Genomic DNA, 23,891 nt, shown 5'->3' with positions numbered 1-23,891 from the left:
TCGTGACCTGAGCCAAAGGCAGACGCTTAATGACTGAGCCACCCAGGCGCCCCTATTATTGAGTTTTAAGAATTCTTTGTATATTTGGGACACCTGGCTGACTTGGTCAGTGGAGCATGTGACTCCTAATCTCAGGGTCATGAGTTTGAGCCTCATGTTGGGTGTAGAGATTACTTAAAAAAATAAGTAATTTTTTTTTAAAGTGTTCTTTGTATATTTTCGTTATTTTGGATACCTTTTTCAGATGTCTTTTGCAAATATTTTCTCCCAGTATGTGGCTTGTCTTTTCACTTTCTTGACCATGTTTTTCACAGAGCAGAAGTTTTTAATTTTAGGGAAGTCCAGCTTATTAATTCTTTCATTCATGGATCATGTCTTTGGTATTGTATTTACAAAGTCTTTGGCAAATGTGGGGGTCATCTAGATTTTCTCCTATTTTATTTTCTAAGAGTTTTTTTTTTAATAGCTTTGTATTTTACATTTAGGTCTATGATCCATTTTGAGTTAATTTTTTATGAAAGGTATAAGGTCTGTGTCTAAATTTTCTTTGCATGTGGATATCCAGATGTTTCAGCACAATTTGTTTAAAAGACTATGTTTTCTTCATTTTATTGACTTTGCTCCCTTGTCAAAGATCAGTTGACTGTAGTTGAGTGAGTCTATTTCTGGGCACTCTATTCCGTTCCATTGATCTATTATTCTTTTCCTTTGCCAATACCACACTATTTTGATTAGTGTAGCTTTATAGTAAATCTTGAAGTTGGGTAGAGTCAGTCCTCTGACTTTGTTCTTCTCCTTCAATATTGTGTTGTCTATTCTGGATCTTTTGCCTCTCCATATAAACTTAAGAATCAGTTTGTCAATATCCACAAAATAACTTGCTCAAATTTTTATTGAGATTGCATTGAATATAGAGATCAAGTTGGAAAGAACTGACATCTTGACAATATTGAGTCTTCTTATCCATGAACATGAATATCTCTCCACTTATTTAGTTCTTTTTGGTATCTTTCATCATAATTTTGTGTTTTTCTTCATATAGATCTTATACATATTTTGTTAGATTTATACTTAAGTATTTTAGGGGTACTAATATAAGTGGTATTGTGTTTTTAATTTCAAATTCCATTTGTTCATTGCTGGTATATGGGAAGGTGATTAACTTTTGTGTATTAATCTTTATCTTGCAACACTGGTATAATTACTTGTTTGTTCCAGGAGTTTATTTGTCACTTCTTTTGGATTTTCTCCATAGAAACTTATGTGGTCTTGAACAAAGACAGTTTTATTTCTTCTTTTCCAATCTGTATACCTTTTATTTCCTTTTATTGTTTTATTTCATTAGTTAGAACTTCTAGTACAATGTTGTATTGAGAGAAGAGGGGGAATCCTTGCCTTGTTCCTGATCTGAAGAGGGAAAACTTTTAGTTTCTCATCATTAAGTATAATGTTAGCTTTGGAATTTTGTGTAGATGTTTTCTATCAAGTTGAGGAAGTTCCCCCTCTATTTCCTACTTTGCTGAGAGTTTTTCTTATTAATGGGTGTTGAATTTTGTCAAATGCCTTTTTAAAAAGTTAATTAATTAAATTTTTTTTAGTAGGCTCCACGCCCAGCATGGAGCACAACACAGAGCTTAAACTCACGACCTTGAGATCAAGACCTGAGCTGAGATCAAGAGTCAGACACTCAACCGAGTGACCCGGGCACCCCAAATGCTTTTTAAATATCATTAATATGATCATATTATTTTTCTTCTCTAGTCTGTTGATGTGATGGTTTACATTATTTGATTTTCAAATGTTGAAATAGCTTTGCATGTCTAGAATAAATATCACTCAGTTGTGTATAATTCTTTTTATATATTGTTGCATTCAATTTGCTAATATTTTGTTGAGGATTTTGTACCTATGTTCATGAGAGTCTTGGTCTGTGGTTTTCTTTTCTTACAATGTCTTTGTCTGGTTTTGGTATTAGGATGAGATTTTAGAGAATTGGCATAATTTCTTCCTTAAATGTTTGGTAGAATTCACTTACAAACCTGCCCGGACAATATAGCCAGTTTTTAAAATGAATTTTCTTCAGTTTTCATCTCAATGAGGTATTTTATTAATTTATTTGTATCATGAGATAGTAATATTACATTGAACTTCTTTGAAGGTATTCTACACAGTCTAAACTGTGTTCAGGGGTGCTGAGACAAAATAATTAACTCTGATATTTAGTCCCAACCTTGCAGCAACTTTATTATTCTCAGCTAGGTGAGTGTGAGAGACTTGGTGTGTTACATATGAGAGTCCTTTGAACTGAGAGTAGGTGAATGTCAAAGTCTCCAGGAGACCATAGATTTATTTGAAAATGGTGAAGCCACAGTCTCTAAGGAAGTAATTAAACACCTAAAAAGTGCCAGTATCCGTATCCAGGCACTGGATATTCATGTTCTTGAATCCCTGTCCCCACTTTTAAAGATAGGCATTGTCTTCATTTAACTGATGAGGAAACTGGGATTCAAAGAAGTTAACTAATCTGGGTTTCCTGTCTGGCTCAGTTGGTAGAGCATGCGACTCTTGATCTCAGGTTTGTAAGTTTGAGCCCCACATTGAGTGTGGAGATTACTTAAAAATAAAATCTTAAAAAAGAAAAAACCCAAAAAACAAAGAGGTTAGTTAATTTGCCCAAGTTCACACTATAAATGCAGGAGTCAGGATCTGAATCTTGATCTTGTTCCTCTAAAGTCATGTCCTTTCAAGTCATTACCAAGCTGCTCATAAAGGGAGAAATACAGAGTTGCTTGGTTCTAGAAAGTATCTAAGACAGAGCCAGTGTTGAGAAACAAGAGCACAACATGCATGGCCTTTGGTAATGGGTTGACCTAGCATAGAACATATTTATCTCCAAATTTGGATAGAACTTGAACTAATTATTTAGTCCATGTGAGTCCTTACAAACTTCTAAGTTTGTATAACATCTGCCTCACAAAATCATTAACCTTGTATCCTGCAACATATCTAGGACTGTACCCAACACATAGCAGGGTTATGTAAATGGTAAGGCCTTTCACCCCTTGATCCTGTGATCTATGCTTAATATTCTTGCAAAACAAGTAGTTATAAACACCCCAGTGCATCTATTTTTCTAAAAAATCAGAAAACTTCAATGTAACAGATTTCTCTAAACAAGGTTAAATTATATAAAAAGTATACTAAAATGTCTATATTTATTTAGAACTTGTGTTTCATTTTATCTAGATCTCTGTTGGGACAGTATTTGATGTTTGGTCACATATGCCTACCATTTGTGTGGGAATCATTTTCTGATGCCCTCAATGGTAATATATAATCTGATAAATATGAATGTTCTGTGAGATCAGGGAGACAAAATTTAGAAATTGGGCTTATTTTATAAAATCCAGGCTCTATGATCATAATAATGAACCATAGTTGTGTTGCCAATGAGCAAAGTAGGCAATAAGAGGTATTGTCATAAGAGGTGTGGGAAAGCAGTTTGCCCAAAGCGCTCACTCTTCATCAAGCTTCTTTATTGCCCAAATTCGATAGCACTCTTGGCATTCCCATATCCTATGATCTGGGGAGAACTAGTCTTGGGAGAGGTTATAGATCAAGTCATTCATTGTATCAGGCAATGAAAAATAGAGTTTATTGGTCTTTTCCTAGAAGTAGATTATTAATAGGATGGCAAGAGAAAAGGACGAGAGAGCAAAAGATGGAATGCAAATTTACTGTTTCACAGATGACTAGTATTAATAAGGAAGGGATTTGTATGCAGTTTAATAGCAGAAAATACCTATTTCTTTTCTTTTTTAAAAGATTTTATTTTTAGTAATCTCTACACCCAACATGGAGCTCAAACTCATAACCCCCAAAATCAAGAGTCACATGCTCCACTGACTGAGCCAGCCAGGTGCCTTGAAAATACCTGTTTCTCGGGGTGCCTGGGTGGCTCAGTCGGTTAAGCGACTGCCTTCAGCTCAGGTCATGATCCCAGGGTCCTGGGATCGAGTCCCGCATTGGGCTCCCAGCTCTGCGGGGAGCCTGCTTCTCCCTCTCCCACTCCCCCTGCTTGTGTTCCCTCTCTCGCTGTGTCTCTCTCTGTCAAATAAATAAATAAAATCTTAAAAAAAAAAAAAAAGAAAATACCTGTTTCTCGGGCGCCTGGGTGGCTCAGTTGGTTAAGCGACTGCCTTCGGCTCAGGTCATGATCCTGGAGTTCCTGGATCGAGTCCCGCATCGGGCTCCCTGCGCGGCAGGGAGTCTGCTTCTCCCTCTGACCCTCTTCCCTCTCATGCTCTCTGTCTCTCATTCTCTCTCTCTCAAATAAATAAATAAAATCTTTAAAAAAAAAAAGAGCTAAAGTCTTTTTTTAAAAAAAAAAGAAAATACCTGTTTCTGACACGTGTAATGGGAGTTTTCACCAAATGGATGGGAATATAGTTGCTGAAATGTCCTCATCTACATATAATAGTTACCAGTAGAGTAATCTTTAGGGGAAAGTTATACTATCTTAACCTTTTAAATTAATATTCCTCTCTTTTTAATAGGGCTAACCATAAGAAATGAATTTTAATGTCTGGAATATCAAAGAGATGCTCAGTATTCCCTCAGGCTCTGGGTAAGTTTTCTGGTTATATACTCTGATACTGAGGATTTTATAGTTGTATTGATTTCATAGAAAAAGGCGCCTTTTCCTATTAGTTAATTAGTAATAGAGTTACTTCTATAGCTTCTTCCCCTTCTCCTCCCTTCCTTTCACTGCTCTCCCATCCTTGTCTTTTTCCTTTTGCCTATTTTCTGATCATGAAAGCATGTCAATTCAGCTGTGTGTGTTAACTGAGCAGTGGCTCTGTGTCCAGCACTGGGCCTAGGGACTATGGGGCCTGTGAGAATTAGACATGGCCCAACATCTAGAAACTCACCTTGGTTGGAGCGATTGCTATTGAAACAGCAGGGAGCAAAATCAAGACAATGTTCAGATACGTATTCAGTTGTGTAGTACCGTTTGTAGGTACTGTGGAGTTAAGAGCCACTCTAGCTGTTGACAAAACTCACTGAAATATTGCCCCTTCTACTAGTCCACTGAAGTATTTACATTTCTGTCCGCCAGCCATGCAGTGGGCCTGCCATTGCTAACTTGGTGGATGTGCCCCAGAAGTAGTATATATTTAAGGGATTTCTAATTGCTTTATGTTTTATTATTGGATAGTTTATTTTCTTCCTAACACCTTCCTAAAGACAGTTATTAATTCAATAAAAACCTAGAGCACTGTGCTTTTTATCTCTTAAAAAGAAAAAAAATTGCTTGCAGTTGATACAGAGTAGGGAAAAATCTATCTTTGTTAAATTCTAGATCATAGCTTTAAGATGTAAATCCTACGTAATTTCTATAAGCTCACAGGTTTTTTTTCCAGCCCAGCTAATTATTCTCTTTGACCTAAGAGGGGAGTCACAGAGAGCTATTTAAGGTATTTTGAGCAATGATTACGCAACCCATATTATAATACATGTGTGCAGCCCATTACCTTAGCTAATCTTAGAAAATGGTTCTATCAGTGAAATAATTGCTCCTTCCTGTGCTGAACTATTTGTTTTGTTTTTTTGTCTTGCATCAATATATGATGGTTCCTTTGGCTTAGGATATGTACTTATATGCTATCTAATTATTTTAGATTTGGCTTATTTATTTACTAGAGGAGGGGAAGAGAGAGAGCGAGGGCAGGGGGAGGGGCAGAGGGAGAGGGAGAGAGAGAATCAAGAATCTTAAGTGGGCTCCACGCCCGGAGCAGAGCCTCAATTTGGGGCTCAATCTTACAACCCTGAGATTATGACCTGAGCTGAAATCAAGAGTTGGATGCTTAACCGACTGAGCCACCCCAGTGCCCCTAGATTTAGCTTTTTAAAAAAGGAATGATTTGTGTATTCGTGTTTGTGTGTCTGAATGAAAAACATGTTTTTTCAGGTTACATAACAGCATGAAGTAACACAAATTGTTACTGAGATGTCTTTCAAGTAAAAACTTGAAGACTGTATTTTACTTGTGTGCCTGCTTATATGCTGTCTCTGTAATAGGCTCAGTACACTGTGTTCAAGTGTGATTGTATCATCACTATCACTTTCCCTTTCATATGAGAGGTTTAAAGACTGGTGTAAATACCCATGGGAAACAAGTTGGAAGTCCACAGCTGGAACTACTTCAAGCAAGAATAAGACACTAAAAGTGTGGGCGCCTGGGTGGCTCAGTTGGTTAAGCGACTGCCTTCGGCTCAGGTCATGATCCTGGAGTCCCTGGATCGAGTCCCTGGATCGAGTCCCGCATTGGGCTCCCTGCTCGGCAAGGAGCCTGCTTCTGCCTCTGACCCTCCCCCCTCTCATGTGCTCTCTCTCTCTCATTCTCTCTGTCTCAAATAAATAAATAAAATCTTAAAAAAAAAAAAAAGACACTAAAAGTGTGAAAGGGAACACCACCTTGTTTCTTCTCTCTTTTTTTTTTTTAATACCGCCTTGTTTCAAAAACAATGTTTAGGGGCACCTGGGTGGCTCAGTCGTTAAGCGTCTGCCATCAGCTCAGGTCATGGTCCCAGGGTCCTGGGATCGAGCCCCATATCGGGCTCCCTGCTCCGCGGGGAGCCTGCTTCTCCCTCTCCCACCCCCCCTGCTTGTGTTTCCTCTCTCGCTGTGTCTCTCTCTGTCAAATTGGTGGAATCTTAAAAATAAATAAATAAATAAATAAATAAATAAATAAATAAATAAATAAATACAAAAACAATGTTTAATAGATCCTCCTGTGCACAAATCTGAGTTGATCATATTCTTCAGTCTGGATAAGGCCTGTATTAGTCTGCTAGGTTGCCATAACAAAGTACCCTAAAGTGGATGGCTTCAACAATAGAAATTTATTTTCTCAATTCTGGAGATTGGAAGTCCTAGAACCATATGCCAGCTGGATCATTTCTGGTGCGGGCTCCCTTACTGGCTTGCTGACAACTGTCTTCTCTCTGTGTCCTCACAGGGAGGAGAAAGAAAGGAGGGCAAACTCTCTGGTGTCTCTACTTGTAAAGACCTTAATCCCATCATGAAGGCTCCACCCTCATGACCTTGTCTAACCCTAATTACCTCCCGAAGCCCCATTTCCAAATACTATCACATTAGGGATTAGGACTTCAACATATGAATTTTTGAAGAACACAGACAGTCTGTAACTAAGCTGTCTTGTGTTTTTTGTATTATGACTCCTACTCTCCCTGTAATCCTGCTCCCTTCCTTCCCTGTAGGCACACTCTAGGAGAGTTAATGAGAGTTCTAATTCACCTTCTACACACACAGTTATATACTTGTTTGGTGTGGTGTGATGTAGATTTAAAAGGTTATATAAATGATACAGAGTTCATTCAATTTTTACTCTCTACACTCAAAATTACATTTTTGAGATTTATTCATGTGGTTATATGTAAATCTAGTTTATTGCTTCTGACTAATGCCTCAGTTATATGCATACACCATATATTATTTTTATCTATTCCCTTAGTGATTAACAGATTCAACTTTCTTTTTTAGAGAGAGCAAGAGTGAGTGAGAGAATGGGGGGTGGGAAGGAGGGGCAGAAGGAGAGAGAGAATCCCAAGCAGGTTCCACGCCCAGCACAGAGCTCTACATGGGGCTCGATTCTATGACCCTGAGATCATGACCTGAGCTGAAATCAAGAGTTGGGTGCCCAACTGACTGAGCCACCCAGGCACCCCCAGATTCAACTTTTTAAAAGATAATGTTCTTTTAATCCCTAAAGATTTCAGGAACTTTGATCCCCCAAATGGTGTTATAGCCCACAGTGCTGTTGTACAAAAAATAATAGTGTCAGTCCTTACTGTTTGATTTCCATCTGATTGTTCTCAAGTTGCTGTCATCAAAATGCCTGGCATTCAGAATTTCTTGGTGTTTCTTTATAGGTAGTACTGGTAGTGTGCAGGGGACTAGGAGGTCAGAACAAACTAGTACTCTGCCCAGAATATTCTGAAATGAATAGCTGTGAATTATGATTTCATTTGTTCAGAATGTTTATCCACTTCATATACTTCTCTTTTCTTGCTTAATTTCAGGACCACTAAGTCATCTAGCTGGAATAATAATCAGACTGATTACTCCAGTCTCAGTGATTCCCAGTTCCTCTTTGGATCCCAGTTCTGTCCAGAAAGTTCAGAGACTCTGTCAGCACCCTTGGACAGTGTCCACTTGAGACAACCAAAACAGTCACAACAGAATTCTCTGGACGTGAGTCTCATTTCCAGAATTTCTCTGCACACATTTCATAATCATTATGGAGATAAGCTATGAAGAAGACTTATTCTGTTGAATTATATTTTAGAATTACACATCTCTAAGGATTACTCTCCTAAATGGATTTGCACTTGATTGGTAACTCAGTAGTCTGAGAGACTTGGTAGTCTGAAATACTATATCGACTAAGTCAGCGAGGCACCTGATTAGCTGATATATATATTTTCAAGATTTTATTTATTTATTTGAGAGAGAGAGAGTGAGCACAAGCAGGAGGAGCAGCAGGCAGAGGGAGAGGGGAGAAGCAGACTCCCTGCTGAACAGGGGGAGTCCTGATGTGATGCAGGACTCAATCCCAGGACCCTGAGATCATGACCTGAGCCAAAGGCAGATGCTTAACAGACTGAGCCACCCAGATGCCCATAGCTGATATTTTTAATATCTCTGGGCTGGTAAGGCAGAAACCTTATTAATAAAAAGAGTTGCTTTATTTTAATGTAATTTTCTGATGTATATGAAATAAAAAGGAAATACTACATGCCATGTTGTTCTTTAGTATTATGGTTTGCACTTAAATGTGACTCTCCATTGTGTAGAAAATAGTGAATGCTGTAAATATTTTCATGTGTGAAATGCTGTGATTTTTTTTTCATTTAACAGAGTGAACCTAGTATTTTCACAAAGTACCAGACAAAACCCCAGCTGTTTGGAGGAGATACAAACGACAGAGGCTTATTTCCTCTTCCTTTGTCAGTTGGGAAATCAAAGGGCCTCTTGGAACAGTTTGAAGAGAAAAAGAAAAGGGCAAAAGACAAATGTGACAGGTATGCAAACCTTTCAAGTGGATGAGACATCTCATCTCTTTTGAGGGAAACAGAAAATGGAATATTAATAGTCAAATAATTCTATTTCAGCATGATAACACTCTTGCCTTTATAGCTCATCTAATAATTATTTGCTTACTTGTCAGTGTGACTTGTGGCAGGTTTGAATTTAGCTGCCACAGTTCTGGCCCTCTGGAAAAAAGTAAGCTAAAGGACTTATTAGAGAAATACAATATTCAAGTAATGTTATGTTTATTTTGCCAAAATTCTGCCCTTTAATTTGTTATCTTTTCAGATCATCAGTTAGGAAATTAGATAACAGTTGTTTTAGGGTCAAGAATATAGCACATGAATTCTTTCTCTTTTTTAAATATGTAATGCTTCACAAATTTGCGTGTCATCCTTGCACAGGGGCCATGCTAATCTTCTCTGTATGGTTCCAATTTTAGTGTATGTGCTGCCCAAGCGAGCACAGTACGTGAATTCTTTAAAAAGCTGATTCAGGCTATTCAGGCTGGTTTTCTCACTTTGAAATGTTGGTTTTTTTTTTTAAGATTTTAAGTAATCTCTACACCCAATGTGGGGCTCGAACCCATAACCCCAAGATCAAGAGTCACATGCTCCACTGACTGAGCCAGCCAGGTGCCCCAAAATGTTGGTATTTTTTTTAAATTTTATTTTATTATGTTAACCACCATACATTACATCATTAGTTTTTGATGTAGTGTTCTATGATTCATTGTTTGCGTATAACACCCAGTGCTCCATGCAGAACGTGCCCTCTTTAATACCCATCACCGGGCTAACCCATCCCTTCACCCCTCTCCCCTCTAGAACCCTCAGTTTGTTTCTCAGAGTCCATAGTCTCTCATGGTTCGTCTCCCCCTCCGAATCCCCCCCTTCATTTTTCCCTTCCTACTATCTTCTTCTTCTTTTTTTTTTTTTTAACATATAATGTATTATTTGTTTCAGAGGTACAGGTCTGTGATTCAACAGTCTTACACAATTCACAGCGCTCAGCATAGCACATACCCTCCCCAATATCTATCACCCAGCCACCCATCCCTCCCACCCCCCACCACTCCAGCAACCCTCAGTTTGTTTCCTGAGATTAAAATGTTGGTATTTTTTAAGATATACCCTAAATTTTATACATAGTCTTACTTGTTAGTTTTTATTTATTCATTTACCTTAGCAAATACATGAGATAAATTAGGACTCCTATATTAATTTATAAATAAATAAGTTGAAGTCACTGAAGAAATTAAGTTGTTCATTTCTTGGTAGTAAGTTATCAGAACGACTTTAGATGTCATGGAAATTATAACACTTAAGCAGAAATATACTTTATTATTTCTGTGACAGTGAAGATGTATCACTTACTGTCACCACTAGTACTTTCATGTTGAAAGAGCCAGAATTTCTTTAAGGATTCTTAGACTAAGTATCCTTTCTGTTGAATGACTATCTTCCTTTAGTGAGAAAAGCAAAATGCTCTATTTGAAGTGTTTGATTCTGTTGGTAAATAAACATTTTCCAGACATTGAGAGACTTCTTTCCCCTAGGAATCCAGGCTCTAGGACCCTACCAGTTTCTCAGAGGCCCCTCATGGCTATAGTAGGTTACTGCAGAGTACTCACCTTCTTACTCCTTCAGATAGATCAATGTTAAATTTTTTTGTTCTCTAGGCATGGGATTATATTTTGTTTGATCAAGATTTCTGCAGCAGGGGCAGGCTGGCTGACTCTGTTGGTAGAGCATGTTGGATGTAGCAGTTACTTAAAAAAAAAAAAAAAGATTTCTGCAGCTAAAAAAAAAATTTTTTTTTTTTAAAGATTTTATTTATTTATATGACAGAGAGAGACACAGCGAGAGAGGGAACACAAGCAGGGGGAGTGGGAGAGGGAGAAGCAAGCTTCCCGCTGAGCAGGGAGCCCGATGTGGGGCTTGATCCCAGGACCGTGGGATCATGACCTGAGCGGAAGGCAGATGCTTAACGACTGAGCCACCCAGGTGCCCCTAAAAAAGTTTTTTTGAAACGTTAAATTTCTCTCAACATTTTCTTCTTTCCTTCCTTTCTCTCTCTCCCTGTATCATTTCCTTCTCTTTTTTTTTTGTAGTGAAGCGAGTTTCTGTTAACAATTATTTACAAGATAGCAAAAAATATATAGCACTTAAATAGAACAAATAATGAGGACTCTGAAGAATCTCTCTCCATTAAAAAATTCAAGCTTAAGATATTGACTTATATGATAGGCAAAAAAATCATAATTTTAATAAATTCTGGCAAAAATAAAATCCAGTATTTTATTTTATTATTATTACTTTTAAAGATTTTATTTATTTATTTTAGAGAGAGAGCATGAGGGGCACTGTGTGGCTCCGTCGTTAAGCATCTGCCTTCGGCTCAGGTCATGATCCCAGGGTCCTGGGATCGAGCCCCACATTGGGCTCCCTGCTCAGCTGGAAGCCTGCTTCTCCCTCTCCCACCCCCCTGCTTGTGTTCCCTCTCTCGCGTGTCTCTCTCTGTCAAATAAATAAATAAATCTTTAAAAAAAGAGAGAGAGCATGAGCACAAGCAGAGGTAGGGGCAAACAGAGAGGGGCAAAAGGAGAAGGAGAGAATCTCAAGCCGACTCCACTCTTAGTGTGGAGCCCAATGTGGGGCTCCATCCCACGACCTTGAGATAATGACCTGAGCCAAAGTAAAAAATCTGTCTCATAACCGACTGAGCCATCCAGGTGCCCCAAAACTCAAGATTTTAGATTTTAGATTTTTTTGTTTGTCAATTAGTGCTTGTCAGAAATGTGGTAAGAATGGGGTACCTGACTGGCTCAGTTGGTAGAGCATGCAAGTCTTGATCTCAAGGTCATGAATTCAAGCTATGTTGGGTGTGGAGACTACTTAAAAAAAAACGTGAGGGGCACCTCTGAGGGTGGCTTAGTTGGTTAAGTGTCTGCCTTCACCTCAGGTCATGGTCCCAGGGTCCTGGGATCGAGCCCCGCATAGGGCTCCCCACTCAGCAGGGAGTCTGCTTCTCCATCTGCCCTCCCCCACCCCCTGCTCATGGTTTCTCTCTCTCAAATAAAAAAAATCTTTTTAAAAATGTGAGAAGGAGGGATGCCTGGGTGGCTCAGTTGGTTAAGCGTCTGTCTTCAGCTCAGGTCATGATCCCAGGGTCCTGGGATCAAGTCTCACATCGGGCTCTTTGCTCAGTGGGGAGCCTGCTTCTCCCTCTGCCTGCCGCTCTCTCTCTCTCTCTGGCAAATAAATAAAATCTTTAAAAAAATAAAAATAAAAAATAAATTAAAATGTGAGAAGGAGTGAAAAATTTTTAAATGAGAGAGAGAATGCATACCACTGTAAATTTCGAAGCAGGAAAGTGTAAGACATGGTGCAGAGTTTAAACGTAAGAGATGCTACAAACCTATAAGACATATTGTGTTTTGAAAATACATATTTTCCCCAAATTATAGAGAAGACATATGAGGGAAAGAAATCTCAGAAGAAGGGGCGCCTGGGTGGCTCAGTCGGTTGAGCGACTGCCTTCGGCTCAGGTCATGATCCTGGAGTCCCGGGATCGAGTCCCGCATCGGGCTCCCTGCTCGGCAGGGAGCCTGCTTCTCCCTCTGACCCTCCTCCTTCTCATGTGCTCTCTCTCTCTCATTCTCTCTGTCTCAAATAAATAAATAAAATCTTAAAAAAAAAAAAAAAAAAAAAAAGAAATCTCAGAAGAAGCCTAGGGTGCCTGGGTGGCTCAGTTGGTTAAGTGACTGCCTTTGGCTCGGGTCATGATCCCAGGAGTCTGGGATCAAGTCCCACATCAGGCTCCCCCTGCTCTGCGGGGAGCCTGCTTTTCCCTCTCCCTCTGCCTACCACTCCCCCTGCTTGTGCTCTCTCTCTGTCAAATAAATAAATAAAATCTTAAAAAAAAAAAAGCGCTAATTGATTAGCTCAGATTGCATTTGTTATGACTCTTTTGATAGCGAATAGAAACTTACCTCAAATTGGCTTTGACAAAACAGAGGATTTATTAGCTCTTTTAACCAATCTGGGAAGGACAGGGAATGAAATGAAATCAGAATCTCTTTTCTGTGCTTCTCCCTCCATCTATACTTTATTCTTTCCTATTAGAGACCAGCTTCCTACCAACACAGAGAAAGAGGGAGTCTTTTCCCTTAGTTTGAATTTGAAAAATCCTAGTGGAAGCTTATGATAGGCTTGCTTAGATCATAGGGGTGAAGTGTGACTGGAAGTCTTCACCAGAACCACTTTTGGATGCAGAAAGAAGCAGTTTCCCATTAGAGGAGGATTCTGGGTACATCAAACAATGGATGGCCATGACCCAGATTATTCATTTTTTTGTCCGTAATATTTGAGAAAACAGGTCAGTCTCATAACTAATAAATCACCTAAGTACTACTAGTAGAATATAAAATAGCCATGTTCTTTTAATAATTGTTGATCACCATAGTGAAGTTTATTCATTCATTTACTAAATAAACACTGTGCTAGGCCCAGTACTACAAATTTATCTTTGTAGTTCTTAGTCTGGTTAGGCAAACAGACATTTGATGGATAAATAATACAACTAGGCCAGAATTATTGGTTGTAAACAATAGAAATAAATTAATTTAAATGGAAAAGGAATTTATTAAAAGGATATTTGAATGGGTTCTGGTTCTAGGTATGACAGAGTAAGCATACTCCATCCTATCTCTCCCACTGAATGCAGCTAAAAGCCCTGGACGCAGTCCAGGTGGCATTTAAGGACTCTGAAAAGTAAATGGTAACAATTGGGGAAGAAAACCTGAATTCAAAGTATGAAAGTTCTGGCTTAGAGTTTCCTGTGTTTTCTTTGTTTTTAAGCAAAATTTAAAGTGTTTGTTCTGCAACAATCACTATTAAGAGAATGAAAAGACAAGCTACAGGGGTGCCTGGGTGGCTCAGTCAGTTAGGTGTCTGTCTGCCTCTGGCTCCAGTCATAATCTTAGGGTCCTGGGATCCAGCCTCACATTGGGCTCCCTGTTCAGTGGGGAGTCTGCTTTTCCCTCCTCCTTTGCCCCTCCCTCCTCATGTTCTCTTTCTCTCTCAAATAAAAAAAACCTTAAAAAAGAAAAATGGGGCACCTGGGTGGCTCAGTCGTTAAGCGTCTGCCTTCGGCTTGGGTCATGATCCCAGGGTCCTGCATCGGGCTCCCTGCTTAGTGGGGAGCCTGCTTCTCCTTCTCCCACTCCCCCTGCTTGTGTTCCCTCTCCTGCTGTCTCTCTCTCTGTCAAATAAATAAATCTTTAAAAAATAAAAAATAAATAAATTTACAAAAAAAAAAGGAAAAGCTACAGAGTGGGAAAAATATTTGTAAACATTTTCAGAAAAGGACTTATATTCAGAATATAAAAAAGAACTCTTAAAACTTAATAAGTAGGGCGCCTGGGTGGCTCAGTTGGTTAAGCGACTGCCTTCGGCTCAGGTCGTGATCCTGGAGTCCCGGGATCGAGTCCTGCATCGGGCTCCCTGCTCAGTGGCAAGTCTGCTTCTCCCTCTGACCCTCCTCCCTCTCATGCTCTCTGTCTCTCATTCTCTCTCTCTCAAATAAATAAATAAAATCTTAAAAAAAAAAACTTAATAAGTAATAAGCAACTCAATAAAAAAATAGGAAAAGATTTTAACAGATACTTCAAAGACAATATATGGATAACAGGGGTACCTGGCTGGCTCAGTTGGAAGAGCATGTGACTCTTGGTCTCAGGGTTGTGAGTTCAAGCCCCACGTTGGATGTAGAGATTACTTAAATAAATAAACTTAAAAAAATACATATGGATAACTAGAACATGAAAATGCTCATTACAAAAATACTCATAATGATGCTCAGCATCATTAGCCATTTTGGAAATATAAATTAAAATCACAATGACCTATTACTACACATCTATTAGCATGGCTAAACTTAAAACAAATAAAAACTGACAATACCAAGTGCTGGGTAAGCATATAGAGCAACTGGAACTCTTACTGGTGGAAATGCAAAATGACATAGACTCTCTGGACAAGTTTGACAGTTTCTTATAAGAGTAAACATAAGGGGTGCCTGGGTGGCTCAGGTGTTTAAGTGGCTGCCTTCGGCTCAGGTCATGATCTCAGGGTTCTGGGATTGAGCCCCACATCGGGCTCCCTGCTCAGTGGCGAGTCTGCTTCTCCCTCTCCCTCTGTGATCTCCCTCACTCTCACTCTCTCTCAAATAAATAAATAAAAATCTTTAAAAAGAAGTAAGCATAATTTACCATATGCCTCTATAATTCCACTCCTAGGCATTTACCCTAGATAAATGAAAACTTATGTCGGGCACCTGGGTGGCTCAGTTGTTGGGCATCTGCCTTCAGCTCAGGTCATGATCCCAGGGTCCTGGGATCGAGTCCCAGTCGGGCTCCCTGCTCCGTGGGAAGCCTGCTTCTCCCTCTCCCACTCCCCCTGCTTGTATTCCCTCTCTCGCTGTCTCTCTGTCAAAAAATAAATAAAATCTTTAAAAAATAAATAAATAAATGAAAACTTAAGTCTACACAAAAGGCTGTACAGTAATGTTTATAGCAGCTTTGTTCATAATCACCAAAAACTGGGCACAACATGAATGTCCTTAAATGAATGAATGGATTAACAAACTATGGTATGTCCATACAACAGAACACTACTCAGCAGTAAAAAAATAATGAGCTATTGATACACAACTACATGGGTGAATCTCAAAGACACTATGCTGAGTGAAAGAAATCAGTCCAAAAGTTATATACTATAGGACTCCATTTATGTGACATTCTGAGAAAGACAAAACTATAGAGATGGTGAATAGATCAGTGATTACCAGAGGTTAGGGATGTGTGCTGGATTTCACCACAAAGGGACAGCATGAAGGTTTTCTTTGGATACTGCCCTCCTGATTGTGGTAATGGTTACATGACCCTAAATTTGTGTTAAAACTCAGAATTGTGTACATACACACATACACAGTTAATTTCATATGTTACCTTAAAATTTTTTAATGTTAAAAAGTTATTAAAAGATGTTAGATGGGTGATGAGTGTCAACTACAATTTAAAAAGAGAGAAAAAGATATTGGGTGGCTCATTTTATTAGCTAGAATTATGTTCAACTGTATATAACATATATACACATTCATACTCATAGAAACAAAAGCTTAAAAAAGATAGATGTTTATTTTTCTTTGATGCAAAAATCACCCTAAAGTGTATGGTCCTGGACTAGAATGGTGGCTTCATGGTTCTCAAGGATCTGGCTCCTTCCAGCACTCTGGTCTTACATCCCTAAAGTGTGACTCCTGTCCTCACGGTGCTTGGTGGCTGCTGGAGTTCAGCTGTTGTCAGAGTTCCAGACAAAAGATGGATGAAGGAAAGAAGAAAGGTTATCTTCCTTTCCCTTTAGGACTCTTCTTGAAGTTACATGCAACACTCCTTATACCTCACACTGGCTAAAATTTACTCACATGGCCACACCTAGCTAGCTTCAGAGGAGTCATCTATATGGGTTGCAATGCATCCAGGGGGGGAAAAAATCAGGATTCTGATTTACAAGGAAGAAAATGAGGCCACTTTAAGTTTTTGCAACAGTCCTGCAATTGCTAGGTGTTACCCATCGTGGATAATTCTCCAAACCAAGCAGCAAAATTAGTCCCCTACAAGTTCTGTTGCCCACTAACCCCTGTCCAGAGGGTAGTAGACCCTCCCTGCACTGTAGCCAGTATAGTCCTGGACCCTTTTACCATTCTCCTAGAGTTCTATCTTCCTTCTACTGGAGCCACAGCCACTAGATAGAGAACTCACAGTCTTTTTCTCCTGACTCGTGGTCTGGCAAGTTAAGTGTGAGGGAAGAGCCCAGGGTTCAGGAGAAGCTAAGAAGGCAAGCCCCTGGCACTCTCAACCTCTACAGGAAGAAAGAGGCTCTGCTTCCCTCCAAGATTGCTAACCTGAAGAACTACTTAAACAGAAAAGAGGGTCAGATACAAACCAGCCTAAAATAAAGGCTCTGGACTTTCCACTCTAAGTACAGAGTTGTAAATAGTATAGTAAAGTTTGCATCCAAATGCTTTGGAAGCCCCGAGGACAGGCTCCCAGCTCTGCCTGGGGACATCAGGAAAGACTCCATCCAAAAGGACACCTAAACTGAATGGGAGTTTTGGGGAGAGATCTTGGGTCTGTCAGATCCTCAAGTCTGCCTCTTGAATCAGTTTACTCTGTGAACCTCCATTAACAATGTTTGATATAATGCTGCTCTATTTTTATGTATTTTTAAAAATAAAAACGTACTGTTTCCTATGGACTATTTTTTAATCTGCTTTTTAGATTTAATAATTTTTAATGATTATGTTTCTATTTCATATACAAAATCATTTCTAATGGTTGCATTGTACTCTATCATATGGATCTTTCAGGGGGTTATGTTTTAAATATTTAACACAGCATGAAAGAGTACCAAGAATTCACAATGGGAAAGGTTAATCTTTTCAACAGATGGTGTTAGAAAAACTGGATCCATATGGAAAAGAATGAAAAAGGACCCTTATCCTATATCATACATAAAAATCAATTCAAAATGGATTAAGGACTTAAACGTAAGACTTGAAACTAGAACTCCTAGAAGAAGAAAAAATACATAGGTAAAAGCTTCTTGACATTGGCACTGGCCATGATTTCTTGGATATGACATCAAAAGCACAGGCAGCAAAACCAAAAATAGACAAGTGGGATAACATCAAACTAAAAAGTTTCTGAGTGCGTTACTTACCTCGACTCTTAGCTTGTCGGGGACGGTAACTGGGACCCGGTGTCTGCTCCTGTCGCCTGCGCCTGCTAACACATAGCCACCACGCGTGAGTGCATCTCCATCCACATGGGCCAGGCTGGTGTCCAGATCAGCAACGCCTGTGGGAGCTCTATTGCCTGGAACACGGCATCCAACCCGATGGCCAGATGCCAAGTGACAAGACCATCGGGGGAGGAGATGACTCCTTCAACACCTTCTTCAGTGAGACGGGCGCTGGCAAGCATGTGCCCAGGGCCGTGTTTGTAGACCTGGAACCCACAGTCATTGATGAAGTTTGCACCGGCACCTACCGGCAGCTCTTCCACCCTGAGCAGCTCATCACCGACAAGGAGGACGCTGCCAACAACTACGCCCGAGGGCACTACACCATTGGCAAGGAGATCATTGACCTTGTCTTGGACTGCATTCGGAAGCTGGCTGACCAGTGCACAGGTCTTCAGGGCTTCTTGGTTTTCCACAGCTTTGGAGGGGGAACTGGTTCCGGGTTCACCTCCCTGCTAATGGAACGTCTCTCTGTCGATTATGGCAAGAAGTCCAAGCTGGAGTTCTCCATTTACCCAGCCCCCCAGGTTTCCACAGCTGTAGTTGAGCCCTACAACTCCATACTCACTACCCACACCACCCTGGAGCACTCTGATTGTGCCCTCATGATAGACAATGAGGCCATCTATGACATCTGTCGTAGAAACCTCGATATTAAATGCCCAACCTACACTAATCTTAACCGCCTTATTAGCCAGATTGTGTCCTCCATCACTGCTTTCCTCAGATTTGATGGAGCCCTGAATGTTGATCTGACAGAATTCCAGACCAACCTGGTGCCCTATCCCTGCATCCACTTCCCTCTGGCCACCTATGCCCCGGTCATCTCTGCTGAGAAAGCCTACCATGAGCAGCTTTCTGTAGCAGAGATCACCAACACATGCTTTGAGCCAGCCAACCAGATGGTGAAATGTGACCCTCAGCATGGTAAATACATGGCTTGCTGCCTGTTGTACCGTGGCGATGTGGTTCCCAAAGATGTCAATGCTGCCATTGCCACCATCAAGACCAAGTGCAGCATCCAGTTTGTGGACTGGTGCCCCACTGGCTTCAAAGTGGGCATTAATTACCAGCCTCCCACTGTGGTGCCCGGTGGAGACCTGGCCAAAGTACAGCGAGCTGTGTGCATGCTGAGCAACACCACAGCCATCGCTGAAGCCTGGGCTCACCTGGACCACAAGTTTGACCTGATGTATGCCAAGTGTGCCTTTGTTCACTGGTATGTGGGGGAGGGCATGGAGGAAGGAGAGTTTTCTGAGGCCCGTGAGGACATGGCTGCCCTTGAGAAGGATTATGGGGAGGTTGGTGTGAATTCTCTTGAAGGAGAGGGTGAAGAAGAAGGAGAGGAATACTAATTACCATTCCTTTCAGCCCTGCAGCATGTCACACTCAGAACTTTAGCTTTAACATTAGCTGACAGGCATTAAAGCTTTCTGGTTAGATTGTCTTCACTTTTAACTGTGATCATGTCTTCTCCATGTGTATCTGTCGCATTTTTCCATTATGTCTCAAAAGTAAAGGCTTTAAGAAAGAAAAAAAAAAAAACTAAAAAGTTTCTGCACAGCAAAGGAAGCAATCAACAAAATAAAAAAGCAGTCTACAGAATGGTAAAAAATATTTGCAAACCATATCTGATAAAGGGTTAATAAATATATAAGGAAATCCTACAGCTCGATAGTGTAAAAACAAATAGCCCAATTAAAAGATGGGCAAAGGAACTGAATATACATATATGCAAAGAAGACATACTAATGGCCAACAAGTGTATGAAAAAGGTGCTCAAGATCACTAGATGTCAGGGAAATGCAAATCAAAACCACAATGAAATATCATCTTACATCAGTCAGGATGGCCATTGTAAAAAAAAAAAAAAGCTAAGTGTTGGCAAGGATGTGGACAAAAGGGAACCCTTATACACTGTTGGTGGGAATGTAAATTGGTGCAACCCCACTTCTAAGTATATATCCAAAGGAACTGAAATCAGGATCTCAAAGAGATATCTGCATTACCATATTCACTGCAGCATTCTTTAAAATAGCCAAGGCATGGAAGTTACCTAAATATCCATCAATGAGTGAATAAAGAAAATGTGGTATATACATACAATGGAATAGTCTTCAGCCTTAAAAAAAAGAAGGAAATTCTGTCACTTGTGACAACATGGATGAACCTGGAGGATGTTATGCTAAATTAAATAAGTCAGACACAGAAGGACAAATACAGTTGACTTTTGAGCAACACAGGTTTGAACTGCACAGTTCCACTTATATGTGAATCTTTTATAGCACAGTAGTAAATATTTTCTCTTATAATTTTCTTAACATTTTCTCTTCTCTAGCTTACTTTATTGTAAGAATACAGTACATAGTACATATAACATAAAAAATTTGGTTAATCGGCTATTTGTGTTATCAGTAAGGCTCTGGTCAACAGTAGGCTTTTATGTTTTGGGGAAGTCAAAAGTTATATACAGATTTTCAACTGTGTGTGGGGGGAGGTCAGCTCCCCTAACCTCTGGGTTGTTCAAGTGCCAACTGTACTATATGATACCACTTATATGAGGAATGTAAAATAGACTCAAAGAAGCGGAGTGTAGGATGGTGGTTGCTAGGGACTGGAGTGTGGGACAAAAAGGGAGGTATTAGTTAAAGGGTACAAAGTTTCAGTTTATACAAGATGAATAAATCCTAGAGATCTACTGTACGGCATAGCGCCCATAGTTAACAATACAGTATTGTATACTTTAAAATTTGCTAAGATGGTAAATGTTTTAAGTGTTTTTATCACTGCTACTACTGCTATTAAATAAAGAGAGTGAGAGAAAGCTTTTGGAAGTGATGGATAGGTTTATGGAATAGATTGTGGTGAGCGTTTGACAGTTGTATACTTATCTCCAAATTTGTACACATTAAATGTGTACAGCTTTTTGTATATCAGCCTTAACTCAAAGTGATTTTAAAAAATACTTGAATACTAACCACTCACAACAAATGCTGACTATAAGCAATTGGCACAGCTATATCCTCCCACAAGGTTGCTGTCAGCTCTGCATGTACTATAATTTACATAAATACATTGTTATTGGACATCTCAGTAAGCAGATTTGATTCAATAAGCTTTGATCAATTTTTTTTAATAAAGGATCACTCAGTTTGAGTGGATTTTGAAACCACATTCAAAAACACCAACTAGGTAAACTCCTTGAAGGTAGGGAGTTGACTTTTTTTCACTCCATATCACTGAAGCTTATAGCCAAGACCGTGTCACAAAAGAAGTCTCAATAAATAGTTGTTGAAAAAAATGAGTGGATTTTCTTTTTATTTTTAAAGATTTTATTTATTTATTTGACAGAGAGACACACAGCGAGAGAGGGAACACAAGCAGGGGGAGTGGGAGAGGGAGAGGGAGAAGCAGGCTTCCCGTGGAGCAGGGAGCCCGATGCGGGGCTCGATCGCAGGACCCTGGGATCATGACCTGAGCCGAAGGCAGACACTTAACGACTGAGCCACCCTGGCGCCCTAAATGAGTGGATTTTCAAAGCAAAATAATTCACCAACATAGGGCAGTACCAAACTTACTTCTATTCTTAAAAATAGGTTGTGTGTGTGTGTGTGTTAGCACAGATAATTTCCTAATTGACTTTTTCTAGAGAAAACATTAGGTCATAGTTGACTTCTATGAACCTATACATAATATTGGGTGGGTGAGAAATCTCTACTTTTAAGCATCCTTTTTTATTTTATTTTGGTAAAGAATAATAAAAATGGCTTCCAAACGAACACTAGCTTTTTTTTTTTTTTTTTAAGATTTTATTTATTTATTTGACAGAGAGAGAGACAGCAAGAGAGGGAACACAAGCAGGGGGAGTGGGGCAGGCTTCCTGCTGAGCAGGGAGCCCGATGTGGGGCTCAGTGCCAGGACCCTGAGATTATGACCCAAGCCGAAGGCAGACGCTTAACGACTGAGCCACCCAGGTGCCCCTGAACACTAGTTTTTTCTTTTTTTAAGATTTTATTTATTTATTTATTTGACAGAGAGAGACACAGTGAGAGAGGGAACACAAGCAGGGGGAGTGGGAGAGGGAGCCCGATGCAGGGCTCAATGTGGGGCTCGATGCGGGGCTCGATGTGGGGCTCGATGTGGGGCTCGATCCCAGGACCCTGGGATCATGACCCAAGCCGAAGGCAGACGCCTAACAACTGAACCACCCAGGCGCCCCTTTTAAGAAAGGTTCAATTATCAAGTTTTTAATGTTTTTACTGTTTATTAAGCATCTTAACTCAAGGCCTTTGGGTAAATCAGAACTTAACAGGGGCGCCTGGGTGGCTCAGTTGGTTAAGCGACTGCCTTCGGCTCAGGTCATGATCCTGGCGTCCCTGGATCGAGTCCCGCATCGGGCTCCCTGCTCAGCGGGGAGTCTGCTTCTCCCTCTGACCCTCCCCCCTCTCATGTGCTCTCTCTCTCAGTCTCTCTCTCTCAAATAAATAAATAAAATCTTTAAAAAAAAAAAAAGAACTTAACATTTCAATTTAGACAGGTGGAATCAAGGATTAATAAACAGTTAAGGTAATGGGAGTATCAGTTATATATAAAACATTTCAATATAGGGGCACCTGAGTGGTGCAGTTGATTGAGTTTCTGACTCTTGGTTTTGGCTGGGGTCGTGGTCTCAGGGTCCTGAGATCCAGCCCTGCGTCAGGCTCCCCGCTCAGCAAGGAGTCAGCTTAAAGACTCTCTTTGCCTGTCCCTCTGCCTGCCCCCACCTCTCAAGATAAATAAATCTTTAAAAAAACATTTCAATATAAAATTATATACAAACAGTATTTAATTTGTATAATATAGTTTCCTGTTGGGAACATTGTTTCCCAAATGTACTAATAAGGAGTGAGGTCATAAGAATAAAGAATCACTCTTAACTAGTGGTATACCATGGTTTAACTGGTGGTATAATATAAATGGGCAGCATTTTGGTAGCATTATTAGACTTTAGACATCTTTACATTTTTACGTTTTTTTTAAAAGATTTTATTTATTTCAGAGAGAGTGTGCACAAGTAGGGGGAGACAGGCTGAGGGAGAGGGAGAAGCAGGCTCTCCGCTGAGCAGGGAGCCTGATGCAGGGCTTCATCCTAGGACCCTGAGATCATGACCTGAGCCGAAGGCAGATGCTTAACCAACTGAGCCACACAGGTACCCCAATTTTTATGTATTTTTTAATCAAGTTTTTACATGTCCATATTTTTTTAAGATTTTATTTACTGGTTGATTTAGGGAGCGTAAGCGGGAGGAGGGGCAAAGAGGGAGAGAGAGGATCTCAAGCAGACTCTGTGCTGAGTGTGGAGCCGGTCATGGGGCTTGATCCCATGACCCCGAGATCATGAACTGAGCCAAAATCAAGAGTTGGACGCTCAACTGACTGAGCCACCCAGGCTCTCCATACATGTACATAGTTTTTTAAAATACAATTAGGGGGCGCCTGGGTGGCTCAGTTAAGCGACTGCCTTCGGCTTCGGTCATGATCCCAGGGTCCTGGGATTGAGTCCCACATCGGGCTCCCTGCTTGATGGGAAGCCTGCTTCTCCCTCTGCCCCTGCCTGCTACTCCCCCTGCTTGTGCTCTCAATCTCTGTCAAATAAATTAAATTTAAAAAATATATATAATTAGGATTATAGTGAAAAACAGCAGGCCTATCTTTCCCCACTTTTAATTCCCTTTTCCTTTTTGCAACCAACTTGCAACCTTTTTAGCTATGCTAGTACTTAGGTCCACATATCTTATGGCATATGTTAGATAGCTTATATCGTCATTTCTTGATTTTTTTCAGATTCAGAGAATGACTTTCTACCCTGGAATAAGAATTTGCTTTTCTGGGGCGCCTGGGTGGCTCAGATGGTTAAGCGTCTGCCTTTGG

General features: G+C 40.1%; 1 protein-coding gene, 1 non-coding gene and 1 pseudogene across 3 annotated transcripts in view; 2 read left to right on the top strand and 1 right to left on the bottom strand.

The window, feature by feature from the left end:
* The window catches only part of IHO1 (interactor of HORMAD1 1), a 65,071-nt gene that overhangs the window by 24,513 nt on the left and 16,667 nt on the right, over positions 1 to 23,891 (top strand). The window contains exons 3-5 of the mRNA XM_045862395.2: positions 4,557 to 4,627; positions 8,106 to 8,277; positions 8,944 to 9,107. Coding sequence (XP_045718351.1) covers positions 4,572 to 4,627; positions 8,106 to 8,277; positions 8,944 to 9,107 — 392 coding nt within the window. The 5' untranslated portion in view covers positions 4,557 to 4,571. The remainder of the gene's footprint in view (positions 1 to 4,556; positions 4,628 to 8,105; positions 8,278 to 8,943; positions 9,108 to 23,891) is intronic.
* On the bottom strand, positions 9,474 to 9,580 carry LOC123834949 (U6 spliceosomal RNA). Its single transcript, XR_006788524.1, has one exon. It is a non-coding gene; the product is annotated as a U6 spliceosomal RNA (small nuclear RNA).
* Positions 17,868 to 19,526, top strand: LOC123833805 (tubulin alpha-1B chain-like; annotated as a pseudogene). The gene has a single exon (XR_010413069.1). The product of XR_010413069.1 is annotated as a tubulin alpha-1B chain-like (transcript).

The sequence above is a fragment of the Mirounga angustirostris genome, unplaced genomic scaffold (assembly GCF_029215605.1).
Source record: "Mirounga angustirostris isolate CCGP_5_RB_7025 unplaced genomic scaffold, mMirAng1.0.hap1 SCAF_1, whole genome shotgun sequence".
Taxonomy (NCBI): Eukaryota; Metazoa; Chordata; class Mammalia; order Carnivora; family Phocidae; genus Mirounga; species Mirounga angustirostris.
Note: the sequence above shows the minus strand (reverse complement) of the source record. Positions and strands in the feature narration are given on the sequence as shown.